The following is a 24,630-nucleotide window of genomic DNA, read 5'->3' as shown; positions in this document are numbered from 1 at the left end:
CCGCTGTCAGCATTGGCCACACCAGCGCGGCCAAACCGGTCCAGCTTTCTCCCAGGGTCCCAGGGAGGTTTGCGGCAGGGGTCCGCGGGGGCTGTATCCAGAGCCCAGCGCCCTGCCCGGGCTGCGTGGGGCCATGCACGCACTGTGTGCGCTGGCAGGACTGTCAGTGCAGGGCTGGAGCAAGGCGAGCAGCAAGAGGAGCGGGATGCAGGCTGCGGAGAGCATCCCTGCCCGCAGCGACGAGGGCGAGCGTCGCGGCCTCAGGGGGTACGTCTGCCAACCCGCAGGCGCTGCGCGGAGACTGGCCGCTGGAGGAGGATGCTTCCAAAAAATGTGCCCGGGGCCAGGGTCAGCCTGGCCGGGCCTGCAGGTGAGAGCGGTGGGGTGGGGCTGGGGGCGAGCGGGCAGAGTCTGCATCAAAAGCGAAGGCTGGGGATGAAAAACCAGCAAAATGCCTCTGGATTGGAGCAGTTTTCATGACGCGTGCCCAGGTGTTCGCACACAGGCTTTGTGTTTCTTCTGCCGCTGTTTCCCAAGGGGTTAATGAAGCAGCGCTTTTTGTCTGGTGGGATGAAGATGAGGAAAGCTAAACAGAGACCTGTGAGCCCTGGAGAGCCCTGATCCCACCTTGCCTGGGATGCTGAGCACCTCAGCCATGCCTTGGTCCCACCTCGTGTACCATTTCTTTCTCCATCTCATCCTTATTTTTTTCACCCAACACCTCTCTAGGATCTCCAAACAGACCTGAAGGTTTGCTTGGGAAAAAAAAAAAAAAAAGCAGTGAGCTGGCAGTTGTTCCCTGTCAGTCTGCACAAACCCTCCTGCCTGCTACTCCTGCCTGTGCTGCCAGATCTTCCTTACTCTCTCCTCGTTTTTCCAGTTGTGAGTGATTGCTCAAGGGATCTCCTGATGGAGAGGACCCGGGTTCACCCTTCACATCCCGCTCATCTCTAAGGCATATGCATAAAAATATGGGTGTGGGTCCAGTCCTTTTCCTAAAGACACATTAAATGTGCTCACGCAGCACCAGGCGCAAGCGGCAGAGCCAAAGCGTGTGGCTATTTAGTATTCATTGGGCGTAGACGTAAAAGTTTTCTTTTCTAAAATAGCCTTGCGCATTGCTGTGCTGTTCCGTTTTCCCTAAACCTTAGAGGGAGGATGGAATTTAACGTTTCCTTTGATTGTTTCCCCAACTTCCACTGGCTTAGTCAAGAAGCAGAAGACCCTTGTTGTGTGTAAAACCTGCTTTGAGGACGGATCCAAGCATTTTATTTGCAGTTCTCAATTTTGTAGTCTGCTGTGACAGAATGATGTCTTTGAAGCACCAACACAGGAACAAGAAATTTTGCTTTTATTTTGAAAAGCTAGAGTTTCGGTGGTAGTTGTGCATCTATTTGCTTGCCAAGTTTTAAGAGGAAAAAACAGGTTTTCCCTGTAAAATTTTGTCAGGTAGATTTATGGATGTCCTTGGTGACTCTTCCTATTAATTGAGCGCAGTTTTCTTCACCATCTCAATTATCATAGAATCCCAGACCAGTTTGGGTTGGAAGGGACCTCACAGCCCATCCAGTTCCCACCTCCCTGCCATGGACAGGGACACCCTCCACTAGCCCAGCTTGCCCAAAGCCCCATCCAACCTGGCCTTCAACACTGCCAGGGAGCCAGGGGCAGCCACAGCTTCTCTGGGCACCCTGTGCCAGGGCCTCAGCACCCTCACAGGGAAGAACTTCTGCCTCACATCTCATCTCCATCTCCCCTCCTGCAGCTTCAGGCCATTCCCCTTGGCCTGTCACTCCCTGCCCTTGTCACCAGTCCCTCTCCAGCTTTCCTGGAGCCCCTGCAGGGACTGGAAGGGGCTCTAAGGTCTCCCTGAAGCCTTCTCTTTTCCAGGCTGAGCAACCCCAACTCTCTCAGCCTGAGGTCTCCATAGCAGAGGTGCTCCAGCTCTCAGATCGTCTCTGTGGCCTCCTCTGGACTCTCTCCAACAGCTCCATGTCCTTCTTGTGCTGGGGACCCCCGAGCTGGAGGCAGCACTGCAGGGGGTCTCACCAGAGCGGAGCAGAGGGGCAGAATCCCCTCCCTCGACCTGCTGCTCACGCTGCTGGACACGCAGCCCAGGACACGGTTGGCTTTCTGGGCTGCCAAACGCGCATTGCCGGGTCATGTTGAGCTTCCAATTTACATCTTAGAGGAAAAAAATGAGAATATGGTCCCAGTTGGGTCCACAATAATTAAATCACCATTAAATACATTTCAGTAAGTTAAACTTGAAAGACCCCAGCCTTTTTCCTTGTTAAGTGGGAAGCCGTGATAGTACGGGGTGATCTGGCACGCTCCAGCTCAGGGAAGGTGACAGCAGGGAAGAGACCACCCGGCAGTGCACGGGCTTGGTGGGAGCACCCCTGCGGCACAGGGAAACAAGGGGCTTGAACGCAAATGGTGGGCATGGCTGAGCCCACCTGGGAGCTGGCACAGGCGCTGCTGCTGCGGGGCTCCGAGCTGCGTCGCTGGTGCAAATGTAGAGACAGCCGTTATACGTAACGGGTGTTAATAATGCATGGGAGGATAACGTTTCCGTCCCGCTGGAGGAGTGTAGGTGTCACAGCTGCAGAGCCGTGGTGGTACAGCATCCCGCGCATGCTGGCACCGAGACACGGTGGGATGAGCAGTGCGGCTGGACCGTGCTTGCTGAACGCTCCCAGGGCATCTACAGGTGGCACAGACTGCACCAGGGACCTGGTGGCGGCAGCACCAGTGCGGTCATACCCATGTCGGGATGGACTCGCAGTGGGATTATGCAGATAGCTCAATATCGAGCAGCCAAAGCCGGTTAGAGGGAAGGCTATTTAATTCCATCGGAGAATATCCCACCTCGTTTGCATATTCATCTCATTATCGGGTGCAGCTTTCGCGTTGCAGTCGGGATGCAGCTGAGCTCATCTCACGGATTACCTGCTGTCACAATATTTTCTTTTACACGGGTGCATTACTTTATGACCACAGGGGTATTTCCCTCTTCCCTGCAGAGGTTCTCACTGATTTCCCTGTGCCCATGCCTAAACTCGCTGGATACTGTCAGTGACACCTGTGTTCCTCCAGCCCCCCCAGCACAGCACGGCCACTTAGATCAGCCCCAAGATTCTATTCCCTAAATTATTCAGAATTACTGCTTTTGCTTCATTTCTTCTCCAAAGTCAAGCATACTTTGGAGGGCACTAAAATGCATTTTTTTAAAGGAGATGGCTCACATCGCTTTGCCTGTGTGGAGGAAAGCCTAACCCTGTCTTTGCACACCCTGTTACCCAGCCGGGGTAAGGGGCCTGGTGCCACCATGGGGGCTTGGCTTCAAGGAGAAAATGGATGGCAGAAGTAGTAAAACTCTGAAAAAAAAAAATCCCAATTACCCACCTGCAGCTTCTATCTTCAGTTTAAAAGAATTGCAGAAAGCACCCGAGGTCCGAAGTGGAAGGTCCCAAGGAAGCAAGGGGACCGATGCTGGGCTCCTGCCAGACCAGGAGCTGCAGGACCTCCTGCTTGGGATGCAGTGATCTTTCCAGTACAACCTTTGTTTTTATTTGCTGGATAAAATGTCCCGGATGGAATTTAATTGGTATCAAGCTGCCCCCTTGCTGGGTCCGCTCAAACCAGCCGATGGGGCGTTGCAGGGCAGTTTTAGCCTCGGCTGGGACACGTCGTGCATATTCTTAGCCTTGTCTCCAAGAAGTGCTTTATAAGCAGGAGTCCGTATTGGTTAATGCCATGAAACATTAATGACTTAGCAGGTGAGCAGCAGCTCACAGCTCCCCAGCAGCCAACGTGGCGCGGGATGAGCCCGGTGGAGCTTTGCTTAGGGAAGGCACAAGGATTAAAGCCAAACCCAAGTCGTACCTGAAGCCAGCTGAAAAACATGACAAAGAGAAAAGGTAGGTAAAAGGGAGACCTGGAAGCCGAGGTTCTGGTTAGATGGCTCTGCAACGCAGGCCGAGGTAGGAAATTCAGAGGGGAGGAGGAGCCGTCTGTCTGATGGCTGCTACATCTTGCCCTGCGCTCATCTGGCTGCGTGCAGGCAGCGCCGGCGGTTGCAATGTGGCTTGTAGAGTTTTTCTCTACCTGCGTACAGCAGGTTGAAAAAGATGTCACTTTTATCATTTGCTTGACCAAAAGGAGATTTGCACTGGGGGGGGGACACACAGGCAGAGCTGAGCCGTGGAGCGCAGCAGCTTGCAGCCAAACCAGTTGGCTTCTCAGCTCTGGACCGGCTCCGTGCTGCCCTGGGCTGCAGCCTACCACCCCGGCAGCCCAAACCCGGCCTAACCGGCTCGTGGGCTTTGGCCAGGGGGGCTGAGTCGAGCCGCCGCAGAGCCCCCTCCGCCATCCAGAGCCGCTGCTGAGGCCAGCAGCATCCCGTTGCGTCGGATTTAGGCAGCGATCCTTGCAACACCCCTCCCCAGCTCCCCGCTCTCCACCCAGCTCAACACAACCCTATCTGAAGGATCGGAGCCTCCGGGTTGAATTAATTCAGTTGGTGAACTTTAAAATGAGTATTACATTTCTCAGGAGCATGCTAAGACTTAATTAAAACTCCTATCTTTGTGCAAAACGGCAATGTAGGAATGCAGGGGGTTTGTTCCTGCTTTGGTAAGCATTTCGTGTCGGCTTGGCAAACTGCGCCTCAGCAATGCCGAGAAATCCCCTCACCTCCTCAAGGAGGAGCAAAATTAGAATAATGAGCTGGGTTATAATTAATTGTGCTCTGGGGACACATTCTCACGATGTCTGGTGCTTCTGGTGGGAATTTTCTACAGGGGGCATCCCAATATACGAGAGGCTTCAGGTACGCCTGCATCCGTGGGCTCGGTTATCTGGTTGCTCGAAGGGAGGGGGAGTTAAAATTTTGCTGGGATTTGGGGGATTTTTCAGCCGTCTATGTAGGTTAAATATAGGCTCGGGGCAGAACAAATGCCTAATGCAAAAGGCCCCGCTCAGCGCTGTGTTTCGATTGCTGGAGCTTCCCTTCATCCAAGTAAAAGGCGAATTAACCTGCCTGACTTAACAGCGTCGCAACAGCGATGCTTTTCGGCTACGGAAAAGGCTGGGCTAAAGCAAAGAGCTAAACCCACACCGGGGTCACCGTCCCCCAGCAGCGTGCCCTGCGGCGGGCTGGTGCTGCCGATTCCGTCCGCACAGGGCAGCTGCGTGTTGGCACTGATGGTCGTCGATATATTGAGCCTTCCCGCTACCTGCCGGGTGCTCGCAGCAGGGTGCCGCTGGCGACAAGCCCTGCCGGTTGCTGCCTTTTCTCTGCCTGTCTGCAAAGCGGCGTTTCTAAAAATACCTTCAGTGATGTCGTCAGCCGGTGCTTGCTCAGGTCACGGAGACGTGACATCCAAGAAAAGGAACATCGCTGGGGGACCAGGCTGAGACGATCCCAGCCGGCGTGGGTGAATCCCTGCGGAGAGGTGGGGGGGGTACAAGCAGGGTACCCGCTGCCTGCACCCACAGCCCCCCAGCCCATCCTGCGGCAAGCGGGCATCCCCTGGGATTTACAGCTCTGAACGGCTAAATAGCGTTGCAGCCAAGGGAAATGGGGCTCGGCCACCAGCGCGCATCCACCCCCAAATAACCCCACTTCTGGATCCCTGGGGATCCTGTCCCTGGTGTGCTGGGGCTGCTGAAAATCAGTCCTGCTGTTCGGGGGGGGTAATGCTCACAGGTGACTATTTGAATATGGCTGTTGGCACAAAACCCTTTCCTCATCTCACATTTTGCTCCGTGCTTATTCATTAAGTTATTTTTCTAAACAGGAGAATTCACACATATGCCTGGTTAATTTAGACTTATTTGACTTATGTGCATTGCATAATTGCAATACCATTAAAAACCCGAAGCATTCAAAAGCCGGGAAATTAATGACTGGTTAAAGTAATTTACTTAAACATTTATTTTACCCTTACGGCTCATAAATGAAGTCAATGATGATATGGCATTACAGTTGCTATCGGGAAGTAGAGAGTAACTTTACGTGTGTCAATATTATCACCGAACCAGCTGAAGGAGCTGGACAAATAATAGGATATTTATGCCCAACTGCTTAGGGCCTCTGCGGGTACATATATGAACGTATATGTGCGTGTCTATAGGCGCGCACACACTCATGCATCCGTGCTGAGGGCTCTGCGCTGGGAATGCCAATAAACCTCAGCTGAAGCAAAGGGGAGGCGCCGCTTTGCAGAGGCTGGGAGGTTTTCGCTGGTTTTTTTCTGCTGTGCTGGCTGCAGGGGGAAGGCAGCCGCAGCGCAGAGGTGGAGGCAGCTGCCGGGCCGGGAGGGCATTTGCTTATCAGGGACCAGACGCTGCGCGGGGGGCGAATGGCATGGGGACATGGAGGTGACCCTTCCCAGCCCCCTTTCCCTGGGGCAAGTGGCTGGAGTGGCTTGTGTGCCCCCCCTACCCCCCGTGACTCCCCATCACACCCTCCCGCGCGTGGGGCTGGCTGGTGGCAGGGGATGGGGTAGCATGTCCTGGGGATGCCTCTGAGGATGCCCAAAGGGAGACGCTGGGATGAAAGGAGAAGGCCGAATCCTGCTCCAAACCCAGCCAGGAGTGAGCGAAAGGCTGTGATGGGGGTGGGAGGTGAAGGACCCCCAGCCCGAGAGGACCCACATCCCGCTGGTGGGCAGAGCCTTCTCCTTCCCAGCCCTGCGGGGCTGCACCAGACCTGCGTCTCCCAAGGGACGGCCACCCCTGCATCCCTGAACCTGCCCAGGACCCGTCTGCCCCACGGGTCAGCCCGACGTCGGGCGTGCGGACGTGAGCCATGAGCATTGGGCACCCGCCACCGCTGCTGCCACCGTGGATGCCGAGTTATGTTTTGTTGTGGGAAATATCCGGTACTGCCAGTTAATTACCGTGAGTAAGCCATGAGTAACTTGTGTCACCCAAACCAGCCATTACCATAATGATGGTATGTGCAATACAGCCAGGTAGATACAAATCGCACCCTAAAAATGCGTATAAATTACATTTAAAGCAGAACTTTTCATTGCCTTTCTGACACCGGGGCCTTCGGAGAGGTCTCAGGGCACGTTGTGCCGTTGTCGTCACGCCCGCCGGTTAGAAAGCGGTTGTTTTCCCGGTGAAACCTGGGTCCCCAGGCCCCGGTCGGCGTCGGTGCCAGCGGATGCACCGGCGTTTGGGAGCGCTGGGGCCGTGGCGGGGGGCGAGGGCACGGTTTGTCCCCTCTGGGTGTCACCAGCACCACGGTCACCTGCTGGGTGGTGCTGGCGGCTCTGCCCCCCGTCCCGCGGATGCTGCCTCTGATGCCGGCGGGGCAGGAGCACCGCGAGGAGCCATACCGGGGGGTGGAGGGGGTGCACCCCGCTCCCCAGAGAGCACCGGGACCAGGGTGGGAAGGGGACACAGCGGGGGGACCGGGGACACACCGGGACCCCCCCAGGGCTCTGACGCGTGGGGGTCAGGGGAGCGCGGCGGGGCCGGGACTCCCCGGGAAGGAGAGCGGGGGGCGGGGGGGGGCTGGGGTGCACCGGGGCCGCACCGGCAGCTCCGCGGGGCCGGGCCGGACACACACCCACCCCCCCCCCCCCGCCCCCGCCGATCCCCGGGCCCGCCGGGGGGGGGGGGGGGGGAGCCCCGCCTCCGCCGCCCGTCGGGGGGTTTCCAGGGTTTCCGTGGCAACGGGAGCGGGGCGGAGCTCGGCGTTTCCGTTACCGAAGTGCCCAGGAGGGCGGGGCCGGGATGGGGCCGGGGCTGGCTGCCCCGCCGCTGCCGCCGCCCCACGCCCGGTGAGTGGCCCCGCGGGGCGGACCGGGGCTCCCTTTGTCTGGGGGGAGCTGGGGGGCCGCCCGGCACGGAGCTGACGGGGCGGCGGCGAGAGCACGGTCCGCCGTTAGTCTGCAGCGGGGGGCGCCGCCGGCACCGGCATCGCGATCGGGACCGGCGGGGCGGGGCGTTGCTGGGCCTCTGCGCACCGGCACCGGCACCGGCACCGGCACCGGGGGGGCGCGGGGCGGGGTTGCGCCTCCTGCGCACCGGGACCGGGACGTGGGACCGGGACGTGGGACCGGGACCGCCCCGCCTGCCCGGGGCCGCCGGTTGGGAGAACAAGGGACCCCCGCGGCGCGCGGGGCGGCACCGGGAGCTCCGCGCCCCCTTCCCCCGCCGAGGCACCCCCGGTCCCGCCGCTGCGCTGCGGTGCCCGGGGGGCTGCGGGGGGCTGCCCGGCTCCGGGGGGGCTGCGGGGGCTGCGGGGGGCTGCCCGGCCCGGGCCCGGTGCTGGCCTGGGCTGCCCGCCGTCCTGGAGTCGATAAATAGCTAACTAACCCCCAAGCAGCTCCCAGTTAGGAGGAGCCTGGAAAAGGCTTCAGGAATGAGTAAATTAATTGCAGACACGGGTTATGTCACATCCGCCGGGAGCACGGAGGGAGCCCCGGGGCTTTCGGCACCCCGGCCCCGGGAGTGAAATCGGGATTGATGCAACTTGCCGCGGGATTCGGGAGTCGGGGTGGTGTTGCCGTCGTGCTTTGCTCCAGCACGGTCCCCTGGGCTTTCGCCGCTGGAAACCGGGGCGGGCTGAGATGTCTTTCCGCGCGCTTGTCCGCAGAGGTGTCGCTGCGCTCGGGACCACCGTGCCATGATCACATCCCGCAAAACCTGGGATCTGGGACCCGTGCCCTCTGCGAGAGCCTCCTGGAAGACGAAGGACCTTCCGCCGGACGGTGAGTACAGCGCCGTGGCTCGTCCTTTTCCCTTGGGGCTCGGCCTGCCGCGCTCACGCCCTCGCTCACGCTTGGGCAAGGAGAGGCCGGGAACAGGCCAGCCCGCATTTTTCACATTTCTTTCCGGATGAAGCTCAGGATTTGAGAACCGGAGACTCGGAAGCAGGCATGAAGCGGTAGGCAGCTGGAGGGGTGAGCAGAGAGGGCTGCCTGCGCCTTCCTCCTGGCCCTTCTGAGCGGGAAGCTTAAGGAGAAAGGTTAAAATTTAACATGTAAGAGGGAAAAGGGAGTGATACGCATGGCAGGGAAGACTCAGGGCCCTTGCTTCTCCCCAGCCTCGGCTCCTTGGACGGGCTCCTTATCTCTCCCTGGTGCACAGACCCCATAGGTGAGTTTGGTCGGGGGCTTTTCTCCGCGGCGGCTGAGCTGTTTGGCGGGCGGGCGGCTGCTTGCCTCAACCTGCAGCCGCTTGTAGGGAAGCAGCCCTTCCCACCTCCCTTGCTGGTGGTGCTGGATGGGTTTCAGCAAAGCCTCCCCCTGTTTGGACTTTTTTTGCTGTTGGTTTCAGTGTTCGCCATCCCTATGTGCTGGCAGCCGCTTATCTGGGCACTGCTTCTTCCCCAGCATTCGGGTCGGCCGGTTGGCATCAAAGCCTCCGAAAATGGGGTTTTTCAGCACTTCCTCTGCCTGGCGGCTGCTGCTGCCCGCACCGGGATGGGGAACTCATCGCCTTTTATCCGGGCATTCGCCAGTGCTTTGGAAACGCTCGATTTTCACGGCACGCACGAAATGTTGTGGCTAATTACAGGCTGGGAAGAAGTCCAGAGCGATGGACTGACTTCATCGGGGCACATCTCCCTCCAAATGCTGCTTCCACCTCTGGCTCAAGCGCCTCCAGATGATTTTAGGGACAAAACCTGCATTAGCGGGGTTTTATTTGTGGGTTCTTGATTTTTTTCCCTGCCTGACGGAGAAGCCATTTGGCTGACCGCGGTGGTGGCACAGCTTGTGGCAGTGGGATGAGAAGGGGTCACAGCGTCCCCAAGCAGGTCCCGCTGGGACGTATTCCTTGCCAGCCGCTTTTCCGCTAGCAGAGGAGGACACAGCCATGGGAAACAGCTCCTTGAGATGCTGTTTTCCTTCTGTGCGGCTCAGAAGGGAAGGGAACTGCTGCCCCGTTGGCTTTCGGTTTTGGCTCCATGACAAATAAAGGAAATATTTTGGGGGCAGTGGAGGGAGGTGACGCCGGCAGGGTCCGTCTGTCCGGTTTCAGTGATGCAAGGTGGCTTTGGCAGCTTTTCCAAGGTAGGATTGTGGGAAGCGGAGCGGCTTGGCGAGGGGCAGGGTGTCCCCGGTGGGTGGATAGAGCTGATCCTGCAGAGGACAGACGGATGCTACACCCCAAATTCTCATTACTAGTTGTTGGCAGCCAGTCTCCGCCCCCCGAAGGGCTACTTTTCCTAATTAACATAATTAACATTTATAATAAAACTCACGCACCGTCTCCGGCGCACCGGTGTGGTGGCGGCAGCAGGGAGGAGGAGGTGGGTTTGCTAGGCGAGGCCGAAGGCTGTGCCCATCCCGGGGTCTCAGGTTGATCCGGTGATGCCTTGTGCTCTGTCTCAGGCCGCGGGCAGGACACGCTCGTCACCGGGAGTGGAGCGGACGCCTCCCCCCAGGTTCCTCTGCTGCCTGTACTGGTTCACCATAAAATCCTCAGCGTGAGCTGGCCAGACGCTGCAAACCCACGTGGGCTCTGCCTGGCTGTCCAGGTGAGGAGCGGCTTTGGGGTGGTGGGAAGGATGCCCCGTACCCTGCTGGTCCCCCCTCCCTGCACCCAGCTTCCTCCTCGACCCCAGCGCCGCGTGCCTGGCGCAGAGCTGCTGCCCGGGCGCGGAGGGAAGAGCAGCCCCAGAAAGTCAGAAGGCATCGAAAGATACCGGGGGACATCCCAGAATAACATTTTCTGGGTCACTGCTGGGTCACGTAGGCAGGAGAGCTCGAGGCAGAAGGGTGATAAGAAAATGCAGCGCCGTGAGATGGTGTTTGCCAGTGGGATGGAGGAGGAGGAGGAGGAGGAAGGCTACCGCGGCTGGGGACGGTGTCAGCACCCTGTGTACTGGTGTTGCTGCCACCAGTTCATTCTGGGCTTCGGGCAAATAATTTAAATTCTCCTTCTTTGGAAAGAAGGAAAACACCTTCTTATCTCACACCAGCCTTGATGAATTCCCTCCAGCAAAACCCTCCCGGAGTCTGAAATGTAGAGGCACTGCAGACACGCGGCTTCTCCAGGAGGATGCCGCCGCCGCCTCCTTCCAAATTACTCTCAGAAATATTTGGCGTGTACCGAGCATTCGCCCCTCTCCTGGGGTGAGACGGATTTCCCCGGCATTGCTGGCCCACGGGGCGACGCCACGGGCTCTGAGATAAGAAATAAGTAAGAAAAGGCATTTTTGCGCAGGGCAGGGAGCCATTCTGTAAGCTCAGCTGATCGGCAGCTCGGCTTTCTGAAAGCATCCGTGTTGTAGTGCTTTTTACAAAAGATTTATTTTTTTTTCCCCTGCAAGCCAGCGATAGAGAAATTTGGGACCTTTTCTATATTCCTTTCCCTCCTTTCAGATACCTTCTCTGGTTTTTTTCGGAGCTGTGCTCCATCCCACGGGGCATGGCGTTACCTGAGCCACGGCTCACCAGCGAGGAACCCCGCCTGCAAGCCAGGGTCTTTTCGGGCTTGGTTTTTTTTTTTTTAAGGCCATAGAGAGAAAAACAGTGTTCAGTATAACCACGTGACCGAGCTGAGGGAAGGAGTTGTTTGTGGGGAGAACTAAAAGCAACGGGATAAGTTCATTGCGGCGGCTTCCTGACACCACAGTCCCTCAGAGGGAGGGTTTCCCCGCGTCCCGCTCTCCTGTCCTCTGCCACCTCCTCCCTTCTCGCTGCCCCCCGGCCCGCCGGGGAAACGCCGTGTCCGCCACGATGTGCGCAGTCGCTGCCTCTCAGCTCTCCGTCCCGGTTCTTCTCATGGACACAGGCCCTGCGGGAGACGGCGGGTGAGCGGTGGGAGCAGAGCCGGCCCCAGGCCCCGGCACTGGCCACGGAGGAGCCGCCGGCGTCCCCCCGCGAGCCGGCAGCTGCCACACCGGCGGCCTCCACCATGAACCTGGAGAAAGCAGGTAGGGGGGAGGCCGGGATGCGGCGGCGGGTGCTTGGGAGGAGGGATGCGATGGGATGGGTGCCCAGTGCCTGCCGGGAGGTACCGGGGGGAGCTCTTCTCTTTCGGGGCGCACATAGCCACGTGGCTGTGCTCACCGGGGCAGGGATCGGGTCTTGGTAGAGATCAACCACCAGCCAGCTGTCGGGTGACGCCAGGCAAGCGACGAATTATTTAACTGGGTGAACGGAGCGGGTGAGCACCAGCAAACCCACCGCTAGCTCTCCTCCCTCTTAGGGAAACCGCAACGTTAGTGGAAATGCTTGCGGCGTGCGTGGTTGTGCTGAGGCGGGTGAATCCCCATGGTTTCCCCTCTTTCTCCATCAGGACTGAATTGAATTGTCCGGGGCGCTTCCCGGGAGCCGCGTGGTCCCTGGCTGTGTCCCTGAGCAGCTCCCGGCGCGGGGCGGCTGGTGGGAAGGGGCAGGGATGCGGCAGAAAGGGAGTAATGGGGCAGAGGCGTGGAAAACGGCCGCCTTTCCAAACGGGTTGCAGAGCGTTTTGGAAAACGGGAGGGTCGGCGTGCCGCGCTCAGAACCTGCGTCGCCACCAGCGCGTCCGCCCCCTGGTAGGTGTAGGGCAGGTCCAGCCAGCATCTCCTCTCCCGGGGATGCTCTCGCGGGAGGAAGGTGTTGGAGCAAGGAGGAGCGCGTTACCCGTGCGGGATCACCCCTGCGTGGCAGTTTGACTTGCAGCCGGGTGTCGTGGCTTTGAACCCGGCTCTGCCTTCGGCCCCGGCCAGGATTAGCCCAGGTGATGCGTGCGGACACGCCGTGTTTCTGCGGGAGCCCTGGTGCCTCCAGTAATCTTGTCTTATCCCTGCACGCTCCCCAAGGGGTGAGAGCTCTCGTCCTGTTAACTGCGGGAGTTTTGGGGTGGGATTTGCGTGTGTTGGGTTTAAAGGGAACATCCCAGTCCCCTGCCTGAGCTGGGCCGAGCTTTCGGCACAGAAAGAAAGAAAAGCCGGTGCCTGCCGGCGCTGTTTCAGGGCATCCAGCCCAAGGCAGGAAGACAAAATCCATCGATGGCTCGCGCAGATGTTGCCGGCTGAGTCCCACGGCACGCCGTCCACAGCAGAGCCGTGGCTTGGTCCCAGCATTTCATTCTTTGCCCGCTCCGCTGGCTCTTTAACTCCTTTTAAAGGTAGAAAGTCCGATTCGCAGGCAAAAAAAGTCTTGTTCCTTCTATTCAGGACGTTTCCCATAGAGCAGGCAGCATCTGCCCGCAGGCAGCGAAACAATTCCCAGCATCACCTCCTGCCTTTCAAACCTCAGGTTTCTGGTGGCAGCGGATGAAATGCGCAGCGGGCAGGGAAGGGCGCCGGGCAGCCGGGATCCTGCCGCCGGTTCGCCCGCCGCGGTGCCTCATCCCCACGTCGGGAATGAGTCAGGCCAGCTCATTCCTTCTTGGGAACTACCAGCTCATTTAGGGATTCCTTTGGCAGGCTCTGATGTACGGCCAGGTTGGCTTCCGTCAGCACCGGTGGCTCTACTAACACGTAGAAAACGACGTTTAAGATAATACTAGGAAGGTTAGAACACCGAACGCGCAAGGATTAGGCAATACGGCCAGTCAGGGTACCCATATAATTTTAATTTGGCTGCCATTATATTTGTGTGTAACGATGCAGTCTTTAATAACACCACCACATACTGGTTTTCCACCGGCACCTGCTCATTCAGAAAAAAGGATGCCGGGATGAATCAGAGTGCCCTGGTGAAGGCGGTTGTTACCCGAGTGAGGCCACGGCATCTCGGCATGTGCTGGGGCTGGGTCGCGGCGCGGCGGCGTGGGCAGGCACGCTGTGTGACGGCCCGGGATGCTCCGCTGGCGTCGGCAGATCCCTTCGGCTCCCGCCCCTGCACAGGGGCTCGCCCGGCCGGATCCCCGCCGTTAGCCCAGCCGGCTGTGCTTGGCACCGTGGCGCCCGGGATGCACCTCCCGGCACGTCACTGCTCTCCGTGGGACTTGTGCGAGTCCCGCTTCCCGCCAGGCCATCTCCACCGCAGCCCCTGGGGAATCTTCCCATAGCTGGCACCTTCCGGAGCTGGAATCTTCCCGTTCCCCAGCGAGGGGGCTGGATCCTGACCGGCTCTGTCTTTGCTCCCGCTGCAGGAGGGAGGCTCTGCGGTGGGAAACGCGCCAGCCTGCCGGCAGCCCGGCCCTTCCCGGTGATCCAGAAGGTGATGGCCTCCATGGCGCATCTGCAGGAGGAGAAGCTGCGGCTGCAGGAGGAGCTGCTGGGGCTGCAGGAGAAGCTCGCTGCCCGGGAGAACGACGAGCTCTCCCGCTCTCTCCAGCTGCAAGGCCAGGTACAGCAGGGACAGGGGGGCACGGGGCGGGGGGGGGTCCAGCGGAGTCTCGAGCTTCAGGCCGTGGCTCGACCCGAGTGCCGCAGCTCGCGGTTAGCAAGGGGCGCGCTTGGAAGGAGAGCGGGACCTCCGTCACGGAGCATCTTCTCTGCTCGGGTGATCTGGGAGCTCCTGGGCACCAGGGCTGCTCACAGCCCCTCCCCGACTGACGTTACGGTGACACCACGACAATGCTGGGGAGAGCACGCAGCTCCCTGGCCATGACACGTCCGGGAGGGCTGCAGGGTCAGAGCCCCGTGGTGATCGTCCATCCTGCCAGCACAGGGCTGCCGCAGCAGGATAAGCTCGTTAGACCGACCCGGCAGATTAATTTCAGTGACTTTCAAGAGTCGGGAGGTGGCAAGTGAACGTGAAGGCACAGAGCCGTGCACCGAAGGGGAGAGCGTTTTGGCCGCTGCAGCCAGACCCCCCCCCCCAAACCCATCTCCTGCACCGGTGCAGCCGCGTCCTCGGCGCGAGGGCCTGGGTCGTCCCGGGGAGATCGAAATTCCGGCTGCTCGTAAAGGGATTTGCATGTGGCTGTTGTGGAAGCTGTTACAGTCAGGTTCTGCTTGTTCCGCGGGTGTCAGAAAGGTGGAGGTAATTGTCCTGCATTCGGTCGGCATAGTCCGCATGACACAAGCGTGAGCGCAGGCAGGATCTGGCCCCGCGCTGGCCGGTTCGGCAGTGAGCACGGCTGTTGCCGGCCGGAGCGGAGCGCTGAGCCCAGCTTCCAAAGCTCGGGGATGGCCGGGCCACGGCTTGAGCCGGATCCGGCTGCCAAGGAATCCCTGTCACCTCCGGAGAGCAGGATGCGGCCGGAGATGCCTGAGCAGGTAGGGGATGGAGGCGCATCGGCATTTTCGGGCGCCGCTGGCACGGGGAGCGGTGGGCAAGCTCCGGCGTGCGCGTTGGCCGGCCGGGGTGGCGGCTTCCCTGTAGCAAGCCGTGACTCTGTCCTCTCGGTCCCTCCCCTCTTTTAAAAATACTTTAAAAAAAAAATCTCTTCGTAATCTGCCTTACTGAATACGGAAACGGGACTTTGCCCACGCAAGCAGGAATCTGGTGCGCCCGGTGCGCGCTCAGCCCCCCGGCCGGAGCGGAGCGGCCCTGCTGTTTTGGGGGGGGGGGGTCCCGACCCCCGCAGGGAGCAGCTGCCTTCCCCGGCTCCTGGCCGTATGCGCACGGAGCTGCCCGCAGAACCCCCGGCCGTGCCGTGCCGGGCCGTGCCGCACAGGAGGTGCTCGCCCGCCGCGCTGCCGTCTCTGCAAGGGCGTGGCTTAATAACTTACCATAATTAATGACAACACCGTGTCAGCACATCTGCATTTGTTATTAATCAGCAGTTCCTAAATTATGGTCCGCGGAGGCCCGGTTGCTTAGCAAAAGCTGGTTATTGGGATGAGGCAATGCCCCGCTGCGTCCGGGCAAGGGGGTTGGCGGCTTCCCGGCGTGGGGAAACCGGGAGCTGGGCTGGGATCTGGGGGACGGCGGTGAAGCACGTGGCCAGGTCCAGCTCTCTCCAGGGTGAGTTTTGGGGAGGCGGCGATGCTCGCCCAGCTGCCAGTGGTTTTTGGGCATGGGGCCGAGGGACGGAGCGGGCAGGCAAACCCTGTAAAAAAAACCAAACCCGCGAGACTGCCGGCTTTGCTGAGCACTCGCCGCCACCGTTAATTTGAATAAGTGCGTATGGGGTTGGGAGGCTCACTGGTCCCTGCGCAAAATTAGGAGGATTTATGAAATCCACCTGGGTTTGCAGGGAGGGCAGCCTGGTCGCCATGGGATGGGGTGGTTGGGGAGAATCCTCCCGTCGGACTCGGACACGTGGACTTGTCGAAGAGTTCGCGCTCCCTCTTTCTCCCAACGTAACTTTCCTAGAAAGAAAAATAGAGCAGGCAAAGTGAATCTGTGTCAGAAGGGCAGGACGAGGTGCTTCTGGCTCTTTAAACACAATTATGGATAGGTTTGTTTTTCTCCTCCAAAGATGATGCTTTTTTTTTTTTTTTTTTTTTAAATAATGGTTTCTGCTAATGCTCAACATGGACAAATTATACCCATGGTCGAACAAGGTCAAAGCAAGCCTTTCATTAACGCTCGTTTTAATCAGCTCATGTGAATCAGGCACTCCGAGCGAGGTGGAAAATTAAGGCATAATGAAGGTGCGAGCCAGACTGGACGTCGGTGGCCAGGGTGGCACTGCAGGGTCTCCTCCGAAAGCTGCTGAGATGCCTCCTGGTTAACCTTCCCGGTGTTGACAGGTTGAAACTCTGAAGGCTAAGCTCCTGGAGCAGGCGCAGGAGATCAGCCGGCTGCGCACGGAGCTGGTGAGCTGCCGCAGGGCTTGGGCTGAGCCGCGCTCGTCCCGAGGGGCGCTGGAGCGGGGGATCCCCCAGGAGGAAGGGGCACGCGGGGAGGGCGTAGGAGCACGAGTGGGGGGACTGAAACCTGCCCAGGGCTGCAGTTTGGACCCTGTGAGAGAGACATGGAGGGACGGGAGTTTATGGGATTTTCTGTCCCATGCAATGCCAGGACTGGGAAGAGAAAGCCCCTCTGGGGGCGGGGGGCTCCCTGATACGGCGGGCTGGGGGCTCCCCGGGGTGCAGCAGGCTTCCATCCCCTCCCCTCCCCTCGGCAGGGCAGCACGGATGCGGAGAAGCACCGGGACCTGCTGGCGGCCGAGAACGAGCGCTTGCGGCAGGAGATGAAGGCGTGCGAGGGGGAGCTGCGGGAGCTGCGGCGGCGGCAGCAGCAGGCACCGTGCCGGGACTGCGCCCACCTCCAGGTGAGTCGGCAGCAGTGGTGGCGGGTGGCGGCGGGGTGACGGCACCCACGGGTGACCCGGCCTCGGCCGTGCCGTTTCGGGGCCAGGAGAACGCCGGGCTGCAGGAGCGGCTGTCCCAGCTGCAGCGGGAGGCGGAGGAGACACGGGCCAAGCTGGCGGAGCTGGACCTGGAGGTGCAGCAGAAGACGAACCGCTTGGCCGAGGTGGAGCTGCGGCTCAAGGACTCCCTGGCCGAGAGAGCCGAGGAGGAGGAGCGGCTCAGCCGGCGGCTGCGGGACAGCCAGGAGACCATCGCCAGCCTCAAGTCGCAGCCCCAGCAGGTCAAGGTGAGCGCCATGGGGCTCTCCCGGCTGGGAGCCGAGCGGTGCCCTGCGGGTGCCCTGCAAGTGCCACCCGTGCCTCCGCCCTCAGCGCGTCAACACAGCACCGTGATTTTGTAAATTAAACCCCCGCCCCGGGCCAACACGGGCTCCGTCCTGGGCCCCTCGGGTGCTGCCTCTCCAGTACACCCCAGCTCTGGGTGCTTTGCCCCCCAGTACATCATCAAGACGGTGGAAGTGGAGTCAGCCAAGGCGAAACAAGCCCTGTGCGAGAGCCAGTCCCGAAACCAGTACCTGCAGGAGCAGGTGGGGATGCAGAGGCAGGTGCTGAAGGAGATGGAGCAGCAGCTGCAGAACTCCCAAAAGACAGCGGCTCAGCTCCGAGCTCAGGTCCGAGTCAGAAATCACCCCGCCCGGCTCCACCGCGGTTCCCGCCTGCGCATGGCGGTCACCAGGGGACGCGGTGCGGCAGCAGGCGGTCGCCGGCTCGGCGTTACCCCCGCCCCGTCCTTGCTCCTCTCCCAGATCATGATGTACGAGGCCGAGCTGGAGCGAGCCCATGGGCAGATGCTCGAGGAGATGCAGGCGATGGAGGAGGAGAAGAACCGCGCCATCGAAGAGGCGTTTTCCCGCGCCCAAGTGGAGATGAAGGCAGTGCACGAAAACCTGGCGGGTGAGCAGGGGGCGGGGGGCTCGCGGGGTTGCCCGGCCGGTGTTGGGGGGGGGTCGTACCACCAGCCCCTCACTCCGCCTCGTGTCTGCAGGCGTCCGGACCAACCTGCTGACGCTGCAGCCGGCGCTGCGCACCCTCACCCACGACTACAACAGCCTGAAGCGTCAGGTCCGCGACTTCCCCCTGCTCCTCCAGGAGACCCTACGGAGCGCCAGGGCCGAGGTGAGCCCACCCGGGACCACCGCCCCGGCTCCCTGCCCACGCGGGGTGGGGATGCTGGCGGGGGGGGGGGGGGGGGCGTCGCTGAGCCGCTGCTCTCCGTCCCCTGCAGATCGGCCAGGCCATCGAGGAGGTCCACAGCACCAACCGGGAGCTGCTGCGCAAATACCGGCGGGAGCTGCAGCTCCGCAAGAAGTGTCACAACGAGCTGGTGCGGCTGAAAGGTGCGCGGGGGAGGGAGCGGGACCCGTCGTGGGAGAGCGTGTCCTTAGGGGGGCAGGAGGGACGGGGGAGCGTCACCCCGCTGCACCCCATCACCGTGGCGTGGGTGCTCCGTGCCCGCGGGAGATGGGACGTGGTGGTCGGCAGCGGGGTGCGGCGCTCAGCCTGTCCCGTGTTTGACAGCGCCCGGGGGGTGGTGGCGGGATGCGCCGGGGCTGACACTGTCTCTGCATCCCCCTCCAAGGAAACATCCGTGTTTTCGGGCGAGTCCGCCCCATCACGAAGGAGGACGGTGAGGGTCCGGAGGCGGCCAACGCAGTGACCTTCGACACCGACGATGACGCTGTCCTGCACCTCCTGCACAAGGGGAAGCAGGTGTCCTTCGAGCTGGATAAGGTCTTCCCCCCACAAGCGTCCCAGGAGGAGGTGGGTGCTGCCGTCCCACGGGGATGGAGGCGCTGCTGGCGCGAGGGGAGATGCGGCCATCTTCTCCTGATGCTCCCTGGTTCCCCCCAGGTGTTTCAGGAGGTTCAAGCCCTGGTCACCTCCTGCATCGATGGCTACAACGTCTGCATCTTCGCCTACGGGCAGACGGGGGCAGGAAAAACCTACACGATGGAGGTGAATTTGCCCGGCTTTGCTTCCCTCTTCTTCCTCAGCTTCTTGTTCCATGGTGCCCAGTCTTGGCATCCTCCCATGGTGGCCAGCTCGGACCTGGGGTGCACCAGCGATGGTCACTGCTGCTGCCAAGGGGTTTGTGCAGCCCTCTGCAACATCCCCCCAGGGCTTTGCTCCTGCTCAGAAAAAAAAAAAAATGCAGAATAAAATGCAAGAGGGTGTTCCCCCCCCATTTCTCACCCCAATCCATCAGGGAACGGCAGCAAACCCAGGGATCAACCAGCGGGCCCTGCAGCTCCTCTTCTCCGAGGTGCGGGGCAAGGCGGCCGACTGGGACTACGCCATCAGCGTCAGCGCCGCCGAGATTTACAACGAGGCGCTCAGGTACGGGCCGGGGGGGGAAGCTTTCTGGTGGGGCGAGCAGAGCTGCTGGGGAGCCGGCGTTGGTGGCTGTCGCTGCCCTCCGCTCCCCTCCCCGTCTCACCAGCCCTGCCATGGCTGCGCACCCCCTTCCCAGAGCCTCGGGCGCTGGATTTGGCCGGGCAAGGATTTATTTTTAAATTATTTTTTTTTGGCGCATGCCGGCCTTTCAAAGCACTCTCTCCCGAGCTGCGTTACTTAGACGGGCTCCCAGCCCCGCCATCGTGCCTGCTCCCCCAGCCCTGATGCAGCGGCCGGGGCGTCCCCCTCTCCTCCCTCCCCTCCCCAGACGTTATATTTAGAAATTACTAACTGGGAGCTGGGAGCATGAGAAATATTTTCCTCTCCTGCCCAGCTGCAGGCAGGACAAGTCAGGAGGAGGCTGGGAGCGCATCCATGGGGGTAATGGGGACCGGGAATAGCAATAAGGGGCAGGGACGGGAGCGTGGTCCGGGTTGGGCGGCAGCAGGCACGCGGGGAGCCGGAAAGCCAGGGTCTGCGCGTGGGGTGTGCAGCATCCCTGGGAGGAGATGGCTGCTCTGGCAGCCTTGGCACACAGGGGCGGGGATGCCGTGCCGTGCCGGCGGGCAGCCGGTGCCCGTCACCGCCGGGTGGGGATGGTGACGGGTCCCCCTTTGCCCAGGGACTTGCTGGGGAAGGAGCCGCAGGAGAAGCTGGAGATCAAGCTGTGCCCCGATGGCAGCGGGCAGCTCTACGTGCCCGGGCTGACCGAGTTCAGGGTGCAGAGCGTGGAGGACATCAACAAGGTGCGGGGAGATGGGGGGCGGCGGGAGCAGGAGGGTGGCGCTGGGGGTGTGAGGAATTGGGGGCGGGGGGGGGGGGGGGGTGTCTGCTGCGTGACCCCTGGAGTCAGAGGATTTCTGAAGCACCCGGGAGCAACAGGGACCAAAATAGGTCCCCGGGTGCGATGTGACGGTCGCTGTCCCACAGAATGAGCCGCAGGGGGTTAAAAATAAAAGCGTGGGGCCCGGGTGGCTCCGGGGGATTAGTGGGATGCCGGCTGTCACCGCGGTGCCGGGCCTGTCACCCTCTGCCTTTGGTGTATCACCCAGGCTGAGACCTGACCGCAGTCATCACCCTGATGAACCAGGCAGCTCATGGGGGGCTGCCACTCAGGTTATATCCCGGGGTGTCACGGGGGGCGTGGTGGGTTTGGGGCACGCTCGCCTCACCCCCCCACCTCCCCGGGCTCCCCCCAGGTCTTCGAGTTCGGCCACGTCAACCGGGCAACAGAGTGCACCAACCTGAATGAGCACAGCTCCCGCTCCCATGCCCTCCTCATCGTCACTGTCCGCGGCCTCGACCGCAGCACGGGGCTCCGCACCACAGGTGGGCGCCACGCGGCAAGCCCCTCTCCGGGGCGTCTGGGCCGCGGCATCCCCAGGGTGCACGGGGCCGGGCACTGACACCGGCCGGGGGCGGGGGGGTTTGGCTGTGTGTCCCCAGGGAAGCTGAACCTGGTGGACCTGGCGGGATCGGAGCGGGTCGGGCGGTCAGGCGCGGAGGGCAGCCGGCTCCGTGAGGCGCAGCACATCAACAAGTCCCTCTCGGCACTGGGTGACGTCATTTACGCCCTGCGCTCCCGACAGGGCCACGTGCCCTTCCGCAACTCCAAGCTGACCTACCTGCTGCAGGACTCGCTCAGCGGCGACAGCAAGACCCTCATGATGGTGCAGGTGGGGGCCGGGTACGCGAAACCCGTCGGCACGGTCGGTGCGGTTTTGGGGATGGGTTTGGTCCCTGCTCGCCCCGGTGCTGGGGCAGGCGGGAGGGGTGCTGGAGGCAGGAGCTGGGCTGGGACCGGGGCACTGGGCTTGCACATGGGGACATCGCCTGGTCTGCAACCGCGGTGCCAGGGACAGCTCTGTCCCCATCTCTGCGCCCCAGATGAGGATGAGGGATGGGGAATGAATTAGGGGGTCCGCGATCCTGCCCTCCCTGCCTGCAGCACGTGGATGCCATCCCTATGGGCATGGTTTCCTTGCGTGGTGGCATGTCCCCGTCCCCTCTCTTGCTGGGAGGTTGTTAATGCTCTGGCAGCTGCTCCATCCCTGCCCTGTGACACCCCCCCCTCCCGGCTGCCTGTGCCCCCCCCGAGCCCCCTCGAGGGTGCCCGAGCCCCCGCCACCTGCTGCGGCTTTGCCCGGCTGGCTGGGATGCTGGCCCGGCTGCGGATGGCCGGGGCTATCCCAGGAGCGGCGGGTTAATAATAGCATCTCGCCGGCCTGGCACCGGCGTGTTTGCCGGGGCAGGGGAGCCTGGGGGTGTGCAGGCAGCCGGCAGGGTGACTTTCTGCCTGCTCCTGCCTGACCGCAGGTCTCCCCCGCCGAGAAAAACACCAGCGAGACGCTGTGCTCCCTGAAGTTTGCCGAGAGGGTTCGCTCCGTGGAGCTGGGTCCCGTCTCCCGCAAGGCTGAGCTGGGGTCCTGGCCCAGCCAGGAGCAGCTGGAGGTAACCGAGGGGCCACCAGGGCCCTTCCTCTTCCCCCTCAGCCCAGGGGGTTCCCCCTGTTTTGCCCCACGTGTGGTCCCCAGGGCTCTTTGCTGGTGGGTGTCGTCCCCGCCCCCCCCCGCCCCCCCCCCCCGAGCCGCCTCTGTTGGGGAGCGTCACCCCGTGGGACGCAGGCTGTCCCCAAGCAGCAGCACCCAGCCAATGCTGACACCTTGGCTGCTCCAAGCCCTGTTCTGCAGCAGCCCCATGGTACCCCCAGAGCATATTTGGGCATCACTACCCAGGCAGGCATGGTCTGCCTGCCAGCGCATCCCCGGTCCTTCCCTCTGGGGACTGGCACGGGCTGACCCCGGGCCGTGCCCCGTCTGCTCCCAGGGTGACTCTCCAGGGACCACAGCAACCCCCGGCCGGGGCCATGCGTCCGCCAGCCCAGGGCAGCTCTCCGGCCGCGCCGCCTCCATCCGCAGGAAGCTCCAGACCTCAGGTGGGTGGTGGGGCATCGTGGCCCCGCTCCTCACCCCGGGTGCCCAGCCAGGGTCTCTCCGTCAGAGGCGGCTCCTGCCGCCAGCCTCGTCCCTGGCGCTCTGTGGGAGAGCTAGCTGATTTGTAATCAGCTCATTAACTAATGGCTAATTGGCCATCAGGAGCCTGGTTAGCACTTCCCCAAGAGCGCCCTGGTGCGAAGCTGCTGCTGGCGGCTCAGGACGCGCAGGGGGAGCGATGCTGCCGGGCAGGGGCAGTGCCCCCGGGCTGAACCTCTCTCCCTTTCGATTTCAGCCTGAATTAGGGGCAGCCATGGCTGCCAGGTGAGTGCCCGCGGCCGGGGGCCGGTGGAGGGCTCTGCTTCCGCCCCGCTTCCCGGGCAGGGGTGCCGGGCTCTGCCGCTCATGGGGATGCTCGTGGGGATGCTCGTAGTACCAGCTCCATGCTGAACTGCCACCGGACGGGGCTGGGGCAGCGACGGCCGTCCCTCTGCCTGCTGTGACCCACGTGTGTCTCCCCCCCCAGGGAAGCTGAGGCCGGTCCCAGTGTGACGAGTGCCAGCGCCGGCACCAAACCCGCTGCAGGACCCGGCCCCTCGCAGTGCTACAGAGAGTGGGGTGCTGGAAGACACGAAGACTTCAGTGCCGTTCCCTCGCCCACCAGAATCCACAACCAGGGGGTGACGACACCTCTGACCACGAGCAGCACCGAGCTGGGGTCTCCCATCAGCCCGACCCCCATCTGGGGGTGGGGGAGAGCGGTGCTGGGCAGAGATCTGCCCCCTCGGACATTCAGCTCTGTGACTTTTTACTTTTGCTGGACAGATATTTTTAGCCAGAGCGGGGAGCTGCTGGGTGCTCCCTCCATCTCTCCAGCTTTGTTTTTACAACAGTAGAGGTATCTGGCTTGGGGGGGGGGGGGGGGGGGGCTTGGAGCCATGTGAGCCCCCAGCCACATCCTACTACCCCCCCCAGGGCCAGCCTGGCCACAGCTCCCCCAAGACTGCACCCAGGTACCTGCTCAATGTCTTTCAGAGCAGCCCTTCCTCCATCATAAGCCAGGAAAAAAAAAAAAAAAAAAAAAAAAAATCCCAGCAGCTCCTTTCCCCATAGGTTTCTCAAGCCCTGTTGTTGCATGAAGGCGCCGCGGTGCTGTGCATGAGCCGAGCTGCCATTCATCGTGGTGCTGGTGCTGCCAGGGCCCCGCACCGACCACCCCGGCACGGAGGGAGAGCAGCGGCGGGGCTGCCCGTGTTACACGGCACCAGGGTGGATTTAGCAGTCTCGAATGAAGCTACTGTAAAGTTACTTACCAGTTGTCTTGTCAAGAGAGATCCCAGTGGGGTCAAGATGAAAGTGTTTGAAATATTTATACCGTTTACATGGTCTCGGAATGGAAAACAAGTGGGAAACAAACAAACAAAATCCAACCCTCCAGCCCAAAAGCCCGTTGGCTTAAGCGTGGGGATAGCGGCTGGGAGGAGATGGCACTGCCCCCTGCCCCGCTGCGCACTCACCCGTGGGGACGCCTCCTCCTGCTGCAGGTAACCAGCTGGGTGCACTGACAGCTCCTTCCCACCGCAGCCCTCTCCTCATTCTTCCACAGCGTATTCTATTTAAAAAATTTAAAAAAACAAAACAAAAAAAAAATTTAGCCTTTTGTAAGATTAGATGTTTCTATGTATTTTAATAATTTAAAAAAAATTTCCTGTTTTGTAACAAAACTTATTTTAAATAAACTGTTAAAGCCCCTCCTCCTGCGCTGCTGTCATTTCCCTGCAGCGGGTTTGAGCCCCGCTCAGGGTGCGTGCTCCCGCTCTCCCTCCCTCCCGCACAGCATCTCCCCCCCGGCTGGAAGACCCAACTCAACCCCCTCCACTTGCAGCTGCCTCTGGGCCAGCCCCCCCCCCCCCCCCCCGAGTGCCGCTGTTGGGCTCCCTTACGGAGCGGGAGATGGAGTTGTTAAACCCCAAGCAAGGCCCCACGCTGCAGCACCTGGCTCCATCTCGTGCTGCTCCGGGCGCTGCCAGGGCTCTTGGAGCCTTTTCACCCCGGTCAGGTCCCAGCACGGGGTTATTGCCCGAGAGCCCCTGCACGAGGCAGCGAGAGGCTGCAGCGCAGGCAG

The 24,630-nt window shown here is 61.3% G+C and overlaps 1 protein-coding gene across 10 annotated transcripts; it reads left to right on the top strand.

Moving 5' to 3' along the window:
- Window positions 1-49: 49 nt before the first annotated feature.
- KIFC3 (kinesin family member C3) lies at window positions 50-24,251 on the top strand. 10 transcript variants are annotated; one of them, XM_054840895.1, is made up of 22 exons: window positions 52-370; window positions 8,621-8,735; window positions 10,362-10,507; window positions 11,767-11,908; window positions 14,062-14,258; window positions 16,556-16,621; window positions 16,933-17,079; window positions 17,166-17,405; window positions 17,616-17,789; window positions 17,925-18,072; window positions 18,164-18,294; window positions 18,404-18,515; window positions 18,758-18,939; window positions 19,030-19,134; window positions 19,385-19,515; window positions 20,195-20,318; window positions 20,772-20,901; window positions 21,019-21,248; window positions 21,889-22,023; window positions 22,399-22,507; window positions 22,801-22,829; window positions 23,032-24,251. In XM_054840895.1, exons 1-21 carry the CDS (start codon window positions 134-136, stop codon window positions 22,803-22,805), a joined length of 3,006 nt encoding a protein of 1,001 aa, XP_054696870.1. In that variant the 5' UTR covers window positions 52-133; the 3' UTR covers window positions 22,806-22,829; window positions 23,032-24,251. The 10 variants fall into 10 exon arrangements, 9 of the variants coding, with proteins under 9 accessions (XP_054696870.1, XP_054696869.1, XP_054696876.1 ...); XM_054840894.1 differs by lacking the exon at window positions 22,801-22,829 and having other exon boundaries at window positions 53-370; XM_054840899.1 differs by lacking the exons at window positions 52-370; window positions 22,801-22,829 and adding an exon at window positions 3,803-3,923.
- The last annotated feature ends 379 nt before the right edge of the window (window positions 24,252-24,630 follow it).

This window comes from Grus americana, chromosome 13, assembly GCF_028858705.1.
Source record: "Grus americana isolate bGruAme1 chromosome 13, bGruAme1.mat, whole genome shotgun sequence".
NCBI lineage: Eukaryota > Metazoa > Chordata > Aves > Gruiformes > Gruidae > Grus > Grus americana.
Note: the sequence above shows the minus strand (reverse complement) of the source record. Positions and strands in the feature narration are given on the sequence as shown.

Excerpts from the sequence above, each read along its gene's own strand:
- KIFC3 (XM_054840894.1), top strand. The coding sequence starts at position 134 with ATGCACGCACTGTGTGCGCTGGCAGGACTGTCAGTGCAGGGCTGGAGC. Across the intron at positions 18,295-18,403 it reads TACGGAGCGCCAGGGCCGAG|ATCGGCCAGGCCATCGAGGA; the intron begins GTGAGCCCACCC and ends CGTCCCCTGCAG. Across the intron at positions 22,508-23,031 it reads CAGGAAGCTCCAGACCTCAG|GGAAGCTGAGGCCGGTCCCA; the intron begins GTGGGTGGTGGG and ends CTCCCCCCCCAG.